The sequence below is a fragment of the Watersipora subatra genome, chromosome 9, assembly GCF_963576615.1.
Source record: "Watersipora subatra chromosome 9, tzWatSuba1.1, whole genome shotgun sequence".
Taxonomy (NCBI): domain Eukaryota; kingdom Metazoa; phylum Bryozoa; class Gymnolaemata; order Cheilostomatida; family Watersiporidae; genus Watersipora; species Watersipora subatra.
In genome coordinates, this window is record NC_088716.1 from 29,233,861 (window position 1) to 29,251,809 (window position 17,949).

General features: G+C 37.9%; 2 protein-coding genes across 2 annotated transcripts in view; one reads left to right on the top strand and one right to left on the bottom strand.

Moving 5' to 3' along the window:
• The window catches only part of LOC137404962 (5'-3' exoribonuclease 1-like), a 47,295-nt gene extending 34,520 nt beyond the window's left edge, over positions 1 to 12,775 (top strand). Inside the window, exons 24-31 of the mRNA XM_068091190.1 lie at positions 3,394 to 3,448; positions 5,362 to 5,462; positions 5,753 to 5,947; positions 6,879 to 7,037; positions 7,139 to 7,753; positions 8,268 to 8,421; positions 10,008 to 10,108; positions 12,534 to 12,775. Coding sequence (XP_067947291.1) covers positions 3,394 to 3,448; positions 5,362 to 5,462; positions 5,753 to 5,947; positions 6,879 to 7,037; positions 7,139 to 7,753; positions 8,268 to 8,421; positions 10,008 to 10,108; positions 12,534 to 12,770 — 1,617 coding nt within the window. The 3' untranslated portion in view covers positions 12,771 to 12,775. The remainder of the gene's footprint in view (positions 1 to 3,393; positions 3,449 to 5,361; positions 5,463 to 5,752; positions 5,948 to 6,878; positions 7,038 to 7,138; positions 7,754 to 8,267; positions 8,422 to 10,007; positions 10,109 to 12,533) is intronic.
• A 216-nt stretch (positions 12,776 to 12,991) lies between these two features.
• Positions 12,992 to 15,647, bottom strand: LOC137405459 (calcium and integrin-binding protein 1-like). The gene is made up of 3 exons (XM_068091730.1): positions 15,424 to 15,647; positions 14,299 to 14,490; positions 12,992 to 13,395 (listed from the first exon to the last, which is right to left on the bottom strand). Exons 1-3 carry the CDS (start codon positions 15,622 to 15,624, stop codon positions 13,204 to 13,206), a joined length of 585 nt encoding a protein of 194 aa, XP_067947831.1. The 5' UTR covers positions 15,625 to 15,647; the 3' UTR covers positions 12,992 to 13,203.
• Positions 15,648 to 17,949: the final 2,302 nt, after the last annotated feature.

Sequence of the window (17,949 nt, forward strand, 5' to 3'; positions counted from 1 at the left end):
TGTCAATTGTCTACTGAAATTGTTGCCCTGAATATGCATACACATATACATGTCAACAATGTTGGGGAAAACAATGGAAATCTGCAATGTGTTTTACAGCTAGATGCGTGTAAAATCTAGTAAATATTCTTGATTCGTGTGTCTAGATTCATGCATCCGTTCATACCCGTCTATATTTGCAATTGATGATCGCGCACTCTGCCGCCGAGCTCCCGCCTTGGCTGACCAGTCTTTACCTGTCGAGCAGTTGACCATTGCGCTCTTGCACTCGCCTCGCAATCAACCGCCTCGCAATCAATCGGCCCGCCTCGCAATCAATCGCCTCGCACTCGCCTCGCAATCAATCGCCTCACACTCGCAATCAATCGCCTCGCAATCAATCGCCTCGTACTCGCAATCAATCGCCTCGCACTCGCAATCAATCACCTCGCACTCGCAATCAATCGCCTTGCAATCAATCCCTTCGCAATCAATCGCCTCGCACTCGCAATCAATCGCCTCGCACTCGCAATCAATCGCCTCGCAATCAATCGCCTCGCAATCAATCGCCTCGCACTCGCAATCAATCGCCTCGCAATCAATCACCTCGCAATCAATCGCCTAACACTCAATCGCTTCGCAATCAATCGCTTCGCACTCGTCAACTCATTCATCCGGAAAGCCGCGCCTGGATACTCTCGCTACACTCTGGGCGAAAAGGTCTTTCCCACGCATCCCCGAGTGATGCCACGGTCACAAACCGCTAGCTGCATTACTCGTCCACGGGAACAGATTCATGTACAGCAAGAGGTTTATCGAGAGTTGTCTTTCATACTGTAAAACAACTCCAAATATGCAGTCGACTGAATTTTTTTGCCCCGCTCACACTATGCATACACATATGCAGTCATATATGTCAATAATGTTGGGAGAACAATGAAAATCTGCAATACATTTTATGGCTAGTCTACAATGCATGTCTCAAACCACTCAAATCGGCATTGCCCTATTTGTGTACAGAGAACTGATAATGAAATTGACATTGCTAGGCAAACTAGTTCTTCAAACTGGCAGTATTGAAAAGTTTTGCATCTTTTAAAAATTATACAAAATATTTTGCTATCGCCAGCATTTATTGAATGGAGACTTCTACATTCTTAAAACACTAATCATAGCTCACCAGCTTTTCGTCTATAGCTTGTGTTTTGACATGGTATATACAAACAGTAATGAGGTTGTGTCGATAAAATTTATATGTGTAACAGCACAGACAGTATGATGTCAAGGCAGATACAGCATTAGCACCTTACAATAATAAAACATAGCGCTAACATGATAGCCTTTGTATGAGATACAATAAGGAAAACAAATGCATGAAAATATATATATACTAAAAAATATGTTAGAAAATGCTGCATGTGGTACAGCAGAACATGAAGAACATAACATTAACACAATGTTAGTTCAACGCAACACTTGCAGATAGACAACATTTTTGTTTTTCTGTCGGGTGTATGAACAAACAGTTTTCGGCTTGTGCCTACTTTTGAGCAGGCGACATACAGCTGGTCATGGCTAAAGCAGGGTGACAGTAAGTCGATAGCAGCTGCTCTCTTGCTTTTCACCATCGCCTATCGCAACCCTCGGAGTACTCGTGCAAGTTCTGTAGTAGCTGTAGTTCTGTGTACTCGTAGCTGGAAAAAAGTAAAAGTAACTCGGCTGCGGAAGGAAATGAACATGTTTACTATCACTAACAGTGGCAAATCCAACGTTTTTAACCCTTTTACTGAAGTAGACTCATTTATGCGTTTTCTATGGTCGACCGCAAAGACGCATCTTTGCGATTTTAGCAGCAATTGCTAGTAACTGAAGTTTCTTATTCGTTGACAACATAACCAACAGTCTTTAGGACTTTTATGGTAGTGACAGTGTTGTCCTAAGGATTTCTTTATAAAATTAGCCTAAAGTTTAATACTTTAATCTTTGTTTGGAGATTTCCAACTTGAAAACAAACATTTTTCTGTAAGTTCATGAAAGGCATCCAAGTTAGAAAACAAATAACAACTTATGTTGATGACATTATAACCGATTCAGAGTTTTGTGATTACAGTTAATTAAAATAGCAATAGCAGCACTGACTCTGATGATGGTGAAAGTAATGGTTTTGTAAGAATAAGGAACATTGTAGAGGATCGTTTTAGCTTTGTAGCTTCACATCGCTTTATCAATGCACAAAGTATAGATAAATGAATTTTTTGCACAGCAGTACTTGTTAAAATGTTGGCAAAATGAAATATATAACCAAAGCAAACGTTCTAGAAGGAGTTTGAAATTGAAAAAAATATTGTATACATATTAAGCAATATTGGCAAAATGGCTGGCAGTAGGCCGATAGCTAAATTTGTACATGAACGCAAGTGAAGTGAAAGTGTGGCGATTCATAGACAACACAACATTGTATAAGAAGTACTTACCTTTTTGATGTGTAAATTTAGTAGGTGAGAACTGCGTTTTTCCGACGTTTACGTGATTTTCGTGGTACACGTTGGCAGTAAATATTATTGGCATGTAAATCACTACTCATTAATTTATTTTATTTAATGAGTAGTACATTTGTATAGCTGTATAGACACCTTTGTATAGGCCGCAGAACTCAGGACGGTGCTTTTTAACACGGCAGCAACTTTGATGTTTTAAAAGCGTGCTAACTGGAGATTTTGGTTAATGCGCTCTAGCGGTGAAAGAAAAACAACAGAATCGCCGCACTTCTATATAAGCCGCTTGGCGCAAATCGTCAGACAAAAGTAACGGCTAATAGTCCGAAATTACGATATTTACTACTCATATTTATTAAGTTGGCTTCATACAACCAAATGGAAAAAGAAAGACCGCTCTCATAAGTTATTTACTGTCAATACTCAATTACTCATAGCGTATTCAATCAGTTCGCTTCGTACGACCGAAATTCGAACGACGATAAAAGGAGAGACCGCTCTATAAGGCGGACAGACAGACAACGATTGCTGTTTATATAGTAGATATATGATATATATCATATATACGATGTATATATAAATATATATCTTATATGTATGAGATATATACGATGTATATATATATATATCATATATATATTGATCATATATATTAAAGTTATATATAAATACATGTATATATATATGATACCATATACCGGTAAGCGTTTTCCTGTTTAGTTTAGACCTTCACAGTCTTGCTGGCCACGCTGTCCTCTCAAATTACCGATAAGGATGGTTAATAGATTTACATGAAAAGCTCCAACCTGACAGTATTACTTGCTCATTACTCTGAGAGATCTTCCTTTTCTTTGATGTCCCCAGCCCAAATGTGGCTGATTTCCTATGGAATCAGCAGTATTGTTTCTACTTGTGACAGAAAACAGACCACGCACAGCTCTGGCACAAGATGAAAGCTGGCAAAGGAGGCAAGGGTAAGATGGACTCGTCTGACGCTGCTGGCTATCATAGCGCTGCTACTAGCTTTAGCTTGAGCCATGCTGTCGCCGCGTTGAGGAATGTGCAACCTCCGTCCAACCATTCAAGTAATTGGCTAACAGTTGGTTGCATGCCGCTTGTCTCGCTGTTCTAACATGCTCTTGCTCATCCAGGTGTTCTGCATCTGTGTATTTCTGCTTGGTAGATTTTGTCATCACTGGGATAGCATTGCGTTTATTTGGCATGTTTGGATCACAGCGAGTCATCGTTGTAACACATAGCTATAATACATTAGTGTGAAGTTTGCCTGTTCTGTAATGTGGTTTGAAGCTACATTTAGTTTTGCCCTATGTAGTTTCATTTTTCTCGTGATCAATGTTGAGCTTTTGTGATGTGATAATGCTGTGATGTTGTGGTGCCATGACACTGTGATGCTGTGGTACTGTGATGTTGTGGTGCTATGATGCTGTGATGCTGTGGTACTGTGATGTGATAATGATGTGATGTTGTGGTGCCATGACACTGTGATGATGTGATGTTGTGGTGCCATGACACTGTGATATTGTGGTACTGTGATGTTGTGGTTCCATGACACTGTGATGTTGTGGTATTGTGATGTTGTGGTGCTGTGACACTGTGATGTTGTGGTACTGTGATGTTGTGATGCCATGACACTGTGATGTTGTGGTACTGTGATGTTGTGGTGCCATGACACTGATGTTGTGGTACTGTGAAGTTGTGGTTCCATGACACTGTGATATTGTGGTACTGTGATGTTGTGGTGCCATGACACTGATGCTGTGGTACTGTGATGTTGTGGTGCCATGACACTGTGATGCTGTGGTACTGTGATGTTGTGGTGCTATGATGCTGTGATGCTGTGGTACTGTGATGTGATAATGATGTGATGTTGTGGTGCCATGACACTGTGATGATGTGATGTTGTGGTGCCATGACACTGTGATATTGTGGTACTGTGATGTTGTGGTTCCATGACACTGTGATGTTGTGGTATTGTGATGTTGTGGTGCTGTGACACTGTGATGTTGTGGTACTGTGATGTTGTGATGCCATGACACTGTGATGTTGTGGTACTGTGATGTTGTGGTGCCATGACACTGATGTTGTGGTACTGTGAAGTTGTGGTTCCATGACACTGTGATATTGTGGTACTGTGATGTTGTGGTGCCATGACACTGATGCTGTGGTACTGTGATGTTGTGGTGCCATGACACTGTGATGCTGTGGTACTGTGATGTTGTGGTGCCATGACACTGTGATGCTGTGGTACTGTGATCTTGTGATGCTGTGGTACTGTGATGTTGTGGTACTGTGATGCTGTGGTACTGTGATCTCATGATGCTGTGGTACTGTGATCTCATGATGCTGTGGTACTGTGATCTCATGATGCTGTGGTACTGTGATGCTGTGGTACTGTGATCTTGTTGTGCTGTGGTACTGTGATGCTGTGTTATTGTGATGCCGTGGTACTGTGATGCTGTGGTACTGTGATCTTGTGGTACTGTGATGTCATGGTGCTGTGGTACTGTGATCTTGTGGTGCTGTGGTACTGTGATCTTGTGATGCCGTGGTACTGTGATCTTGTGATGCCGTGGTACTGTGATGCGACGGTACGGTGATGCCGTGGTACTGTGATGTTTTTAGACTGGGGCGCTGTGATGTTTTGATGCTGTAATGTAATGTTGTTCTTGTGTGAATGATGCTGGCTATTGGGTGTCAAGTAGTTTTGTGACCAGCCAGAATCGAAAAGGAAGACACTCACAGACTTGGCTTTCTATGGCGCTCGAACTAGACAATCTGATTATAAACCTTGATAGGTTTTGACACAGGGACTGGGAGCTGCTTGATCATAGTTTAAATTTGTTAACTCATGATGACATGTCGACAGGCGGTAGTCAGCCCGAGAGGAATGTACAGGTAGAGAGAATCTCATCTGCCCCAGCTACACAGCTAGCCACACATTCAGCTACACAGGTCCTATCACCTAAGGTTGGTAAGCTAAAAGACCCTTCTTCTTTCCAGTGTCTTGGCTTTAGGTGCGTTTGCTAATACTGTGTCGCTCTCTAATGCTTCCTCGTTACGTTACTGTTGTAGAATGGAAACAACTCTTTTACATTTCCTCAATAGTATGATGTTCTAATCAGTTATTGATCTTTGGTTCTAATTGGTCAGCGGTCTTTTTTCTAATTGGTTGGGTGCTCTTTGCCTTGACCTTGTTAGTAAGAGGAAATAGCTCAAGATTTTGTGTTTTTTCGAGTTAAATATGTTTATAATTGTAGGCGGGAGAAAAGATAGACCTACAGTCTCTATTTAGTAAAACAGACCCAGATTCTAAGTTTAAATCAGATTCTAAGTCTAAAACTAAACCAGTCAAGTCTTGCAAAGTTGATGGTAAACAAGTAAGCAAGGAACTATATAACGCTGGCAAGCATAAATCACAACCGGCTCTTACTTTGAAACAGAACTCAAACAAAGTAAGTGTTGATTGTTCTACATATCTTTACCCTTGATATAAATTATTCGTATCTAAAGGACGGAGCATGAGAATTCTTACTGCTTCCTTGCTACATACTACTTTATTACATTGTTAGATAATTATGTTGAAATGCTGATGATCATGGATTTTTTAAGTACTGAGTTTGCCGTACTTCCTATATCCAAAAAAGAGTTTGTGTTCTTTGCAGCTATAAATGAGAGATCTTGTGTCATGCTGTGTATAAGATGTATAAACATGTTTTATAAAAGTCAAGCGGAAACTAAACTATTATTAAACTTGTTTGACTTTCGAGCTATTAAAATAGTGAATTAATTTTACAATAGTTAAATACTATTGCTCGTGTTGATAAACAGCATCACGTAATGAAAAATTAAGTAGATTGACCTGATTATTTTTGAAATAATATTTGTTTTTCTGGCAAACATTAGGCTATCTTAAACTAAGTTTTAAAAAGTGTTGGGCAGCAAAAGGAAGGGAATTGCACTGCGCAGTGAATAATGTTTTTAGTTGGGCAAGTAGATAGCTGGCTACATACTGTATATGTAGTTATAACAAAATTACTTCATGTTTGTCATTGACCTCTATTACGAGTAGCTCCATGATTGTGTGATTGTTTACAGTAAAGCTGTCTGGTTCATAGTTATTGTTTTAAGTATGTATAATTTATAAGCAGTTAAAAACACAGAAGTCGTATATATTGAAGAAAAAGTCAATGCTGTAATAAGGAAATTTGTTCCATGACTTGGCTATCAGATTGATCACATCTGGTTTTGTTGTTGAATCTTTATCCTACCTATGACCAACAGTGAAAAACCCATTTTGATCTCTACTCAGTAAATTGCATGCTAGCCACTAAATCCAGCATCGACTTCAACCTATCATTTTTAAGAAGTCAGTTTTCATTATAGATAACTTCACGGTCTCCGACTGCCACGGATAAGGAGGGTGGAGATGTGACAGCTAACCAGTCAGATGGCAGCTTCGACTTTCAATCGCTTGTCGCTGCGATCGAGCAGAACTTGCCTCCACCAGGTAGAGGGGACAACTCAAACACCAAAAAAGACCAGGTCTGCTTGAAAATGATCCTATTTGCTTTAATCTTTGCATTTACTTTACACCCTACATTTGTTGTTTTTAATTTTTGTTTTTAAAAGGCTTTCGATTTTAGATTGGAGACAGTATTACTGATGCTCAAATAGAAGGTGCTCAAGTTACATTTGCTACTTCTCAATTGTCACAGCAATGTCAAGTGCCACAGCAAAGTCAAGTGCTACAGCAATGTCAAGTGCTACAGCAATGTCAAGTACCACAGCAAAGTCAAATGCCACAGCAATGTCAAGTGCTACCGCAAAGCCCAGTGCCACAGCAAAGTCAAGCGCTACAGCAATGTCAAGTGCTACCGCAAAGCCAAGCCCTACAGCTAAGTCATGTATCACTGCACAACCAGGTGTCCCAGCAAGCCCAAATCCCACAGCAAAACAAAGTACTGCAAAGCCAAGTACTACACCACAATCAAATACCACAGCACAACCAAATACTTACACAAAACAAAGACCCACAGCAGGTGGTTGTGCAACAAATGCAAAACCTTCCGCTACAGCATTCACTACAGTTCCATCCACAGCAGACGGTGCAGTCCGGAGTATATCCTTATTCTGGAAGTGCTCAGTCGGTAATAGCTAGGCCAGTTGTTCAGGCCCAACCCAGTCCTGATGCTGCTCTTCTGCAGTGGACCATCTCCATGAGATTGCCTCCGCCGCAGTACAGTTGGACACAATCTGTGGTAGGAATTACTGTGCAGTTGCAATAGCCTGCCTTCTCCAACTCGCAAATTACTGTACAAATTAGTCAGAGAGGTTGATTACAAACCATCCAACTGCAGTTTTTTAATGTATGAGATCTGAATCTATCAGAGCTTGAACACAAAATTCACTTTCTAATATTCAACCATTGATTAGCCTTTAATATTTTGACACCACTAAAAATAAAAGATGATTTTGATGAAAAGTTTTCATTAGAACAAAACACAAGCTATTGCTACACATTTGTTATCGCACGAAAATATGAGGAAATAAGGCTTGAGTACAAGTTTCTACTGATAAGGCAACTTCTACTCGAGTTGCCTTATCATTATCATCATTGCCTCAAGTACTCATTCTTTTTCTGCCAGGTCTTTTGGCCAATAATGTCCAATATATATGCGTCTATAACACGCCTCTTAAAACCAAGTGATGACTGATTCAAAGTTAAGCATTTTAGGTGCTTTTTTAACATTTCACTTTTATATTTTTTTACAGGATGGATGTTTCTACCAGGTCACTGTCAATGTAGGAGGCAAGTCGTTCCGAGGTAACATCTTTAAAGACAAGATTATGGCTCTCCATGATGCTGCTCGGCAGGTCATATTCAGCATATATCACAGCCAGGCTGGGCTTCAGCATGCCAACCTAGGTGAGAAGATTAGTTGTTTGCATGGATAGTTTAGTTCGGAGTTGTCATATCGCAGGCATCTCTTCAATGAGTATCCAATCATGTTTCAACATTCGTGCATGGCAGTCCACTATAATTATATACAGTGAAACTTGGATAACTCGCCCTCGGATAACTCGAAAACACGGTTAACTCAACGTATTTGTTTGGTCCGTTCCCATGCAATGATAAATGGCTTTAGATAACTCGACCGAAACTCCGTTAACCCGAACAGTTTTTCGCCAAACAGCTACCGAGACGGTTGTTACTATCGCTTTAGAATATTACTTTATTCCAAACCATAGAGATAAACATCGAATTTTAGTAGTTCTTAGGCCTCGTTATTACTAACATCGGCAAAATATTTTCATTAACGACTTTTCTAAAGGTTTGCAAAAATCAAATTTTACCAAACATCCGCTTAGCGATAACCCTCCGAAAGCAAGAAAAGCGAGGTAAAATTTGGATAAATTTAAAGTAAAATCGGCAAAATTGATAATGGGTTTTTAATAGTAAAGCAGTTTATAATAACTGACTTACTGCAAAATTGATCTTGGTTAAAACACTCGGTAGAAAAATACGTATGTATTTTTTCTGAGCGTTTTAACCGCGATCAAGTTTTGCCAATTTTATTTGAGAACGTCCTGGCAGTCATATCACCTAAAGCAACAAACAAATCTCAAGTGATAGAAAAATATCTATACTTTCTGATTAAAAATATTTAAAACTTCACTTGAGAGGCCCTTTAACTTGCAACAAGCAATCTATGCTTTTGATTTATATATAGTTTGTATATGTACATGTATCTACTGATTAATACGTGCACTTATGACTGTCCTGATAACTTGAACGCTCTAATAACTCGAACACTTTTGCTCGGTCCCTTGAAGTTTGAGTTATCCAAGTTTCCCTGTATATATTTATATTACTTTATTGGTAATAATTTTATTTCAAATAGAAATGTTTGTCAAATTTTGCCATGCAACAAGAAAACCAAAAAAATAGGGCAACGGTAAGCCGCTAAAATCAAATAAATGGCTTGACAAAAAGGTTTAAAAGACCTTTTTCTGTTAACAGAACGTATATTAGATGGAAAATTGTTAAAGCAACTAGCAATGATATTTTTAAAATGGTGGTTAGACGTTGCATGGAATTTGTTCATATTACATAAGTTGAAATGAGTTGAAAACCTTCAACTGTAAAAAATGAGGACACAATGAAAAATGTTGAAACTTTCAGTTGAAGTTAAATAATTTTAGCATGGGTAAAGTAAGAAGATGCAAAGATTTGAAAAGATCATTTGTTTGAATAAGATATGCTGGAATATGAAGATGATGTAATAAAAGTTTATTACCATGTCTACTATAAGTGTAGAGCACTTTGATATTTCGTATTTGGTTATTTTAGGTTAATTTTTACTAAAAACATGCTCATGAACTAGATTCATGTTAACGAAAGGTTTTGACAAACCAAACTTGCTGAGGGAGTATTAGTATTTTTTTATTCATAGCTGTGGGAGCTGACTATAAAATGATAGCATTTCCTGCTTTGAATTTGCTTTATTGTAGCCTTTGCTCCGGCTCAACCACCGAATAATTTATCTCATCTTGCCCTGGCCCCGGTAAACTGCTTACCAACTGAGGCTGCCTCTTCCTTTGTTCCCCTGCAGGTATGACACTCATATTCACCATGTTTCCATGATACGGTCAATCCGCAAGTTTGCATCGGCAAGATGAAATTGGCAAACTCCGCGAGTTTTGTTACACGCAAGTTGTCATCGAATGTTTCATGTTTGGGAAAGATGGAAATGGCGCTTTCGAATGATGCATAATAAACGCTGGGCGAGCTATTCCATTTAAAACATTTTTTGCACTTCAGTCGTTCCTATTTATAAGCGAGACAGAGTGCTTTGCTATGACCTCTAGCATAGCATTCTATATCCTTTTTAACAAAATGGCTACGTTAATCCGCAACATGTGACTGTCCATTGAAATACTCCATCGCATGCTAAATCGATGTGCGCACAACTCCAAATTCGCATCATACGCACAGTGGAAACATAGTGATTATATACCTGGTCTACTAAGGTATTGTGTGTACTTGCAGGACTTGGTAATGTCATTAGTTACTAGCAGCGAGAATTTATGTTCATATCGGGCTGTGATAATTTGGAAAGGGTAAAAATAATAAACGCTGTGAGCTTGCATGGCAGACCATCTTGATTAAACTGGTTGGTATTTTAACTGGCAACTTAACATGAGATTCTTTTGATATAGAGATCAAGACAACTACATGTAGAAGCTGTTTTGGATTTTGGCACCCAATTACCAAAGACTATGAGTAGCAGCCTTAACAAAAGATTACTAAACATTTCTGAAGGTTGAGAATTTTTGGTCATGACTGTTTCACAAATCTATGTACAGTAGAGGCTCCTATAACTACAGTAGGCGCTTCTATAACGTCTACCTTCTATAAAGTGAAGTCCAGATAACGTAAAGGATTTACGTGACGTTTTTCCGTTTTGGAAAGGAATTCCAACCTACGGCGTTTTCGTAATGGCTGCGATTAACTGTTCATTTTTGAGCTTTTAAGAGCTTGTAATCACATTCCCACATATTTTGCACCTACAACACAACAGAGTAAGACATGGTGAATCTTATGATACCAAATAACTGTAATGTGAATTTTGTTGTAAGTCAACCTTTAAAGAAGGTAATACAATGACAACGCTGATAAACATTGTCTTAGTACATTTCAAACTGTTCCAACATACAACAGTTTGAACATTTTCTTAGTAAAAAAAATGTTATCGACAGCTTCATTTCAATCGAGTAATTGCATTAGCAGCATAAATTCTTGTTGCAGCATTTGAGTGTAACCAGTACTAAATGGCAAATCTGTGAGCAAAGTCAAATTTAGTTTTGGCTTAAATTGTAATTTGAAAATATTAATTATATTACGGATTCAGTATAAAAATATGCTTACCTTTCAAAGTGGTTAAAGTTTTCATTCTAATGCTTATTTAAACCCTTTGTCATGCTCGTATTTAGAGGAATGATAGCAGTAAATATAAGTTAAAATACTGAATTTGTCTAAACTTGTACTAGTTACTTTGTCTTAAAAACTGGAGAGCTTTTTAACTAACAGTAAGAGAGACTCGACTATGAAGTAAGGACTGACTGGTTTTTTAGTAGATTTCTCCAGCTGCGCTACAAGGTAGTGTCACACGCTTGCATCAATCCTTTGCTTAGATTAGAATTCTATATAGCTTGATATGTCCATTATATAGGTATTGTTTCCTAGATTTCTTAATGACATTACTGAAGATGTGTGTGTAAAATAGCCTAGTAGATGCGCTAGACTCGGGAGTTCGCTTTTGGCTAACCAAGCCTTTCAGATTATGAACTGGTTTCTGTCAAGGTCACACACCGGATCGTGATTAACAATTTGTCTGCTTCACCTGTCTTGCTTCTATGTATTATTCAGCTGTTACATTCACTACGAAATTGCAAGTACATGTACATGTAGTTGATCCATGGCTACAGATTTGTATCACCGTAATTGCAGTGAAATACATCACTCAGTATACGGTGTGATTTAATCTAAGGGTAATATTTCGAGCTAGTTAATAGACAAATCAATAGTGGTTTTTGATTGCTAATGATCTTAGATTAAACCGGTAAGACTAGTGGCTGACATGCCGGTAAGACTAGTGGCTGACATGCCGCCTAGATGTGGTCAATAACTACACCCTTGCTGTTCAAGGTGCTAATATTCCACAAAACAATCTCAAATTGTTAGGATTATATAGATCCTCTGCTCTAGATAATAAAATGCAGTGTAATGGTCATAAAAGTTTTTAAAACTCAGATCTTAGGTCACATAAATTTGTATATTTTTCATTTCACAGCCTCTTTTTAACCTCTAAATTTCCAATAATTTGATTGTGATTGTCGACATGTTTTCATAAATAGAGAAAATGTTTGCAATGCTAAAATATCTTGTTGTTCAATCTGACCTCTCATTATCAATTTGTTACACTTTACCAACAAATAGTGATATTTATTATCCATTACATGTATTTAACATCTTAGGTGACGCGGCAAAGGGCTCAGCAATCTGAGGAGCAGCAGACCTCAGAACCAATGACTCCTGCAGAAACCATAACCGATTACGAGGATGCAAGTAGCAACATATGTTCAACATCCCCGGAGCAACTGGTTTCTGCTCAAGAAATGCTGATCAAGAAGAAAACTAAGAAGACAAGTTTAAATAAAAAAAAGGCTAAATCAAGACTGGCGGCTAACTTTGGTCAAACTGACATGACTTGAATGGTTGCTGCAGTATAAAATATTCGCTGATTTTTACTGTAGGCTAGTGAATTATAAACTAGAATATGCAAATTCCTTAAAGAGCTGTAGTGTAACATCACTCCTGTCCATTAGGTTTCTTGTAAACAAGCCTAGCTCGATTCTCAACTGATCAGCAATTGCTTCCACTCATTTGATGGTAAACAATTTTATATCCCACTTTTAACGTTTAGAAGGGTTTAGTATTGTGTAAATATACTAGATATTTGGAATCAGTGTTGGCATAAAGCTGAATAAATAAATGGCATTAAAAATATCACAATATAAATATGCACACTAACATGCCTCTCAGCCAGTCAGTTTCACACAGTTGAGAAGTTTGGAAACAGGTGGAAAACGAGGTGTATAAACTCTGAAATAAAAATATAATCTGCAGGCTTGCATTGATTGAGCTTTAAAGACGAATTCGGAATGAAGTAACAAAATCAGGGGCTTTGGAAATGACATGTTCAAATTCGGCAAACGAGAGGGTGTCATCATCATCCAAGTCAGCCTCGGAATAAATATTCTCAATGAGAGTTTTCATGTCATCTGCAGACAACTTCTGAGACTCATTCTCATCACCTCCTGTCAGGCGGTTTATCACCTGTGATACAGTTATCAAAAGTAGTAACAACTAAAAGCAAACAGCAGTGATTGCGTGAGCCTTATCTTTGGCATGAGTGTCTGTATAAGAGCATTACATCAGGCCTTATGCAAAACAAGGAAGAAAATACATTCACACTAGGGACATGTTGCAAAGCTATTGTACATGTATATGAATGTCCGCTGAGGTAAATGATTGCATATGCTGTGAGAGAAGCGCAGACGCGCATAGTAATTATTGCAGCATATATTTTGTTGACATGGAAGCAAGCAGAAGCCACGATGATAGTCCGCGATATAGCCTTCTCATTATACAGCGCAGTCGCGGATACGATAAAATACTAGTCCAGCAGCGACTGTCATGTTAGAAAAAAAAGATCGACCAATCCCCGACAGCCAATCACCATTGCCGAATGGTTGTCGTGGATGCTTGGCAAACTATCGGGAACGTTTCACAGCTTTCTTTCCCGATGTATCCGTGTTGCTTCGACGATGCCATCAGTTTATGGTGCACATAGTCGATGACTAATCACAGACTATCACCTACCTACGGCGATGTAGTGTGAACCGGCCTTAAACCATAACTGCCACGTACAACTTATATTGTATTATCTAGATAAATCAGACACGCTGATTCCAATTCTGTACTCAAAATAAAGACTGGTCCGCTAACTTTCAAAGTTGTACGTGACAGTTATGGTTTAACATGACAAGCTGCTATATTAACCATTGCATTCAATCAACTAAGCTCCAGCGGCTGGCAGTAATAGTTGAATGGCATCTTACATTACAGACTAGCATATTATTTGAATGCAGTGACATTATACTGTATTTAATGCCTACAAATGTAACCGTTAGTAGGATTGCCATGCTGACTGCAACGTCTAGCGTCATTGTAACAAACCTGTTCAAGATCGGAATTTGAAAGCATGTCATCATCATCAAAGTCATATATCCTAAAGGCATATTCCACTTTAACATTTTTAGGGGCATGGTCACTGAAGACTGACATCATATCCAAAAAATCCTCGAATGTCATGTTGCCAGTGCCATCAGTCGAGAACACTTTGCACATTCGATCACCAAATGGGTTTTCCTGAGAAAAGATGCGAAATACCTTTTTTCAAACTAGCCAAAGAGCATATTAGGTGACATGAGAGTGGTGTGTGTTGTCTGGCTGTACAAGGCAGTGACTTGAACTTCAGTAGATTCCGAATGTGAGCTTATAATTTATACCCTTGATAACATTCTGGTTACAAGTAGATCCAAGCCTTGAAATGAGTAGCTAGCGTAGTTGTGTAGATTTCAAACACTCGTTCAAGCAGATTATTTTGTGGTTGATTTGTATCATACAAACACATAACTGACAAAAGTGATCATTGCGAAATTTGTGACAATTTTGAGCAAAGAAAATTCATACCAATGCAAACCATGAGATAAAAGATTCATGAGTCCGACACTGTTGGATAAATATGGATGGTTGATCTGCATTCAAGCCAACAAATAATATATTGTTAACCATAAGATATCTCCAAACTTTACTCAGAAAATAACAGATTCGAAATATGTACGAAATAAATTTTCGTCGAATGGGCATGGTGATGCCCCCGGCGAACATTAGACTTCACTTATAAGGTCATCAAATTGAAAATCATGATGTGACCTTATGTATCATAACAAAACATGACAAAAGGGCAGAGGAGCTCTTCTGCGAGTCAATGGCTAGCTAGCTAGAGATAGTGTTTCAATAAAAAAGAACACCCAACAGAAGGCAATGGCAAACCACTGTTCAAACCTGAAACATCATGGTTATAGGAAGGGAAAGAGCCATGATCGCCTACATCCTCACAGGACATGGTACACAAAAGAGACCGTATAGGTCACCATAATGTCAAGTAAACAATATGGTCAGCATCCGTTGCAATGATTATAAGATGAGATTAAAAAAAGTAAATAAATAATGAAATTTGTGAATAATTTAAAAAAATACATTTTGGTGACTGTATAAAATGTCGGTTAATTAACTTACCTTCAATTCATCCAATTGTAGAATTCTATCCATCGGAACTTTCAAACTGATATCAAATGTAGGACCTTGCTGATTGGGGATAACTTCCCGGAACCGCTTGTGAACATGAAGAATTTCTTTTTTGGTAAAATATGTAAGTTCTTGGTAGTCCTCAAGAGCTTGTTCATCAAGAACGCTGTTACTGGCTCCCATCTTCGCCATTGACAAAAATAAATTACATTATAACAGTCAAGTCGTATCATGAGCACACAAGGATTAAAATATATGGAACGCATTGCATGAGTAAAATAGAAACAATCATGGCACAAAGAAAGTTCAAATATTAAGGTCCAAAATACCATCAATGTTAACTATAAATAAAGACCAACAGTATGAACTATAAAAAAATTATTGATTACAAGATTGCGAATTATTCTCGGTATAAAGTTATTTAAAAAAGTATCTTAACTAGTATCTTTACTGACTCTGTCTGCTCATTAGAATTCTTCAGAATGAAGAAAAACACCATTCCTTCTCTGAAGCATATGATGAAATCAACCAAGACAGAGAAATATGACAATAACAACAAGAAGAGCCTCCAGAGGAGAACTTAACTTTGAAACAACAAACAAAAATATCTACCACAATAGATTTTTGCCTCGAACATTTCGAGACATCAGAGGGCACACAACCAAAACTCAATAATCCTAAGCAGCAGTGTGCTCATACCTGCCAACTCTCACGCATTGGGCGTGAGACTCACGCAATCACCCCAAAGGAAAAATGAAAATGCGTGAGAAATGCATGAGATTTTGCCCCAATTTCCACAATTTTATATATACTATCATTGATACATCAATTGCCCCAAAACCAAATCTCACACATTGCCCCACTCTTGGGTTGGCAGGTCTGACTGTGTGCTGCTCTCCAAATTATACCCCGACTTAAAACAAACCCAATAAATAAAGGCTTTCCTTTGGATTTAAATTAAATCGCTAGGAAGTTCTACCTCGTCTGAGGTAAGAGACAGGTAGGAGTAGGAATAGCTACAGACTTTCCCCTAGCGTTTGTCTGTGTTCAAGGATGGTTGTCTTTAAAACAAATGTAACTACAATCCTTTAATTCTCCAAGAGATTGGTGGCTTGATTTTCAATAGTATATAAAGTTTCAACCCTTTAAATTTATTTACGTTCTTTCAAATATACAAGGCCCAATTGCTCTTTTCTTGAGTGACTCTGTTCTTTCCCTTCAAATTACATACTCATAAAACGTGTTGCCTCGCTCTGGAGCATCTTAAGTAGTTGCACATATTCCTCCACTCTTAATTTACACATCACAACGACTTATTTCATCTTCGGTCAGCATAGGTTCTTATATGCGACCAATTTTATTTCAGGTGGTGCTGAACTAAAAGTTCGTTTAATCATTCCGAGAGTCCGAGCAGCTTCTGAATACTCTTTAGCAACATACACAATTAAATTAGAGGTTCTAATTACTCTTAAATGATTGATATTATTGACCGTATTTAAAATTACATTTTTCAATCCATATTGTAGACTGAGTAGTAAAGATTATTACGAAACACTTATATATACATTGTTGAAGGTTTTCAAACTGTAAAATTAGAAAGAAAACTAAAACAGATAAAACTGTCAAATCACTACAAATATAAAGAAAATAGTTGTTATTTAAGTCTTTAATTGAACACAATGTGTATCACAACGCAACAAATTATCGACTCGAAAAATCGTCCAAAAGTTGTCCGTACTAAAGCCTCAATAATTCTATCGGATATGACCTAACCGTACTGTGAGGTCATTTGATTAGGTTGTGGAGTTTTTCTACGCTACTTCCAATGCAAATTATTCCAAGCTAAGTGTGTGCAACAGACAGTTGCATTTGTGAATTTGACATTAAAAATTTTAAGTCATTTTATAAATTGACATATCCTTATAAAAATAATTAAAATTTTGTGGACCTCATTACTTACGTTTGTAAGTTATTTAGCCTGCGCTCTCATAATTTATACTACTTCAAAAATGCACGACAGTTGCTGCATTCAGATACGGGGTAAACTATCATTGAGCCAAATCTACAAAAGGCTTTATTAGAAACCGCTTGGTGATTTCGAAGTACTGCCTTTCTACAAAGCTGAATTCAACTGGTAATCAAAGATAATGTCTACTCATTTATTCAAACATATATATTATTTGTTGTTACTATTGAGCATATGACTTAACACCTTTATAGCAAACCCTTTACCGTGTCTGAAACTTTGTCTGTCATACTATTTTATCAACTCCCAAACCTTATAGGCCTAACAAAAGTGACAATCTAACCACAGATACAAACCTCAGTAGACATACCACATTAAAGCTCCACATGGGGCGACTGTAATTAACGTGAAGAAAAAGCATTTTAAATCTCATATATTTTTATCAAACAATAATTTAATAATATGTAAAGCATAATGTTCGAGCTGCCATCCACGCTCGGTAGTTTCGTAACTTTTTCTTTTAGAAACTGTGGCCAAGTAACCAGCGCATA

Bases quoted from the DNA above. Each gene is read 5' to 3' on its own strand.
- LOC137405459 (XM_068091730.1), bottom strand. From the start codon at position 15,624: ATGGCGAAGATGGGAGCCAGTAACAGCGTTCTTGATGAACAAGCTCTT. The intron at 14,491-15,423 runs GTAAGTTAATTA...ATCTTTTCTCAG, and splicing joins TACAATTGGATGAATTGAAG to GAAAACCCATTTGGTGATCG. The intron at 13,396-14,298 runs GTTTGTTACAAT...ACTGTATCACAG, and splicing joins CAAATTCCGATCTTGAACAG to GTGATAAACCGCCTGACAGG.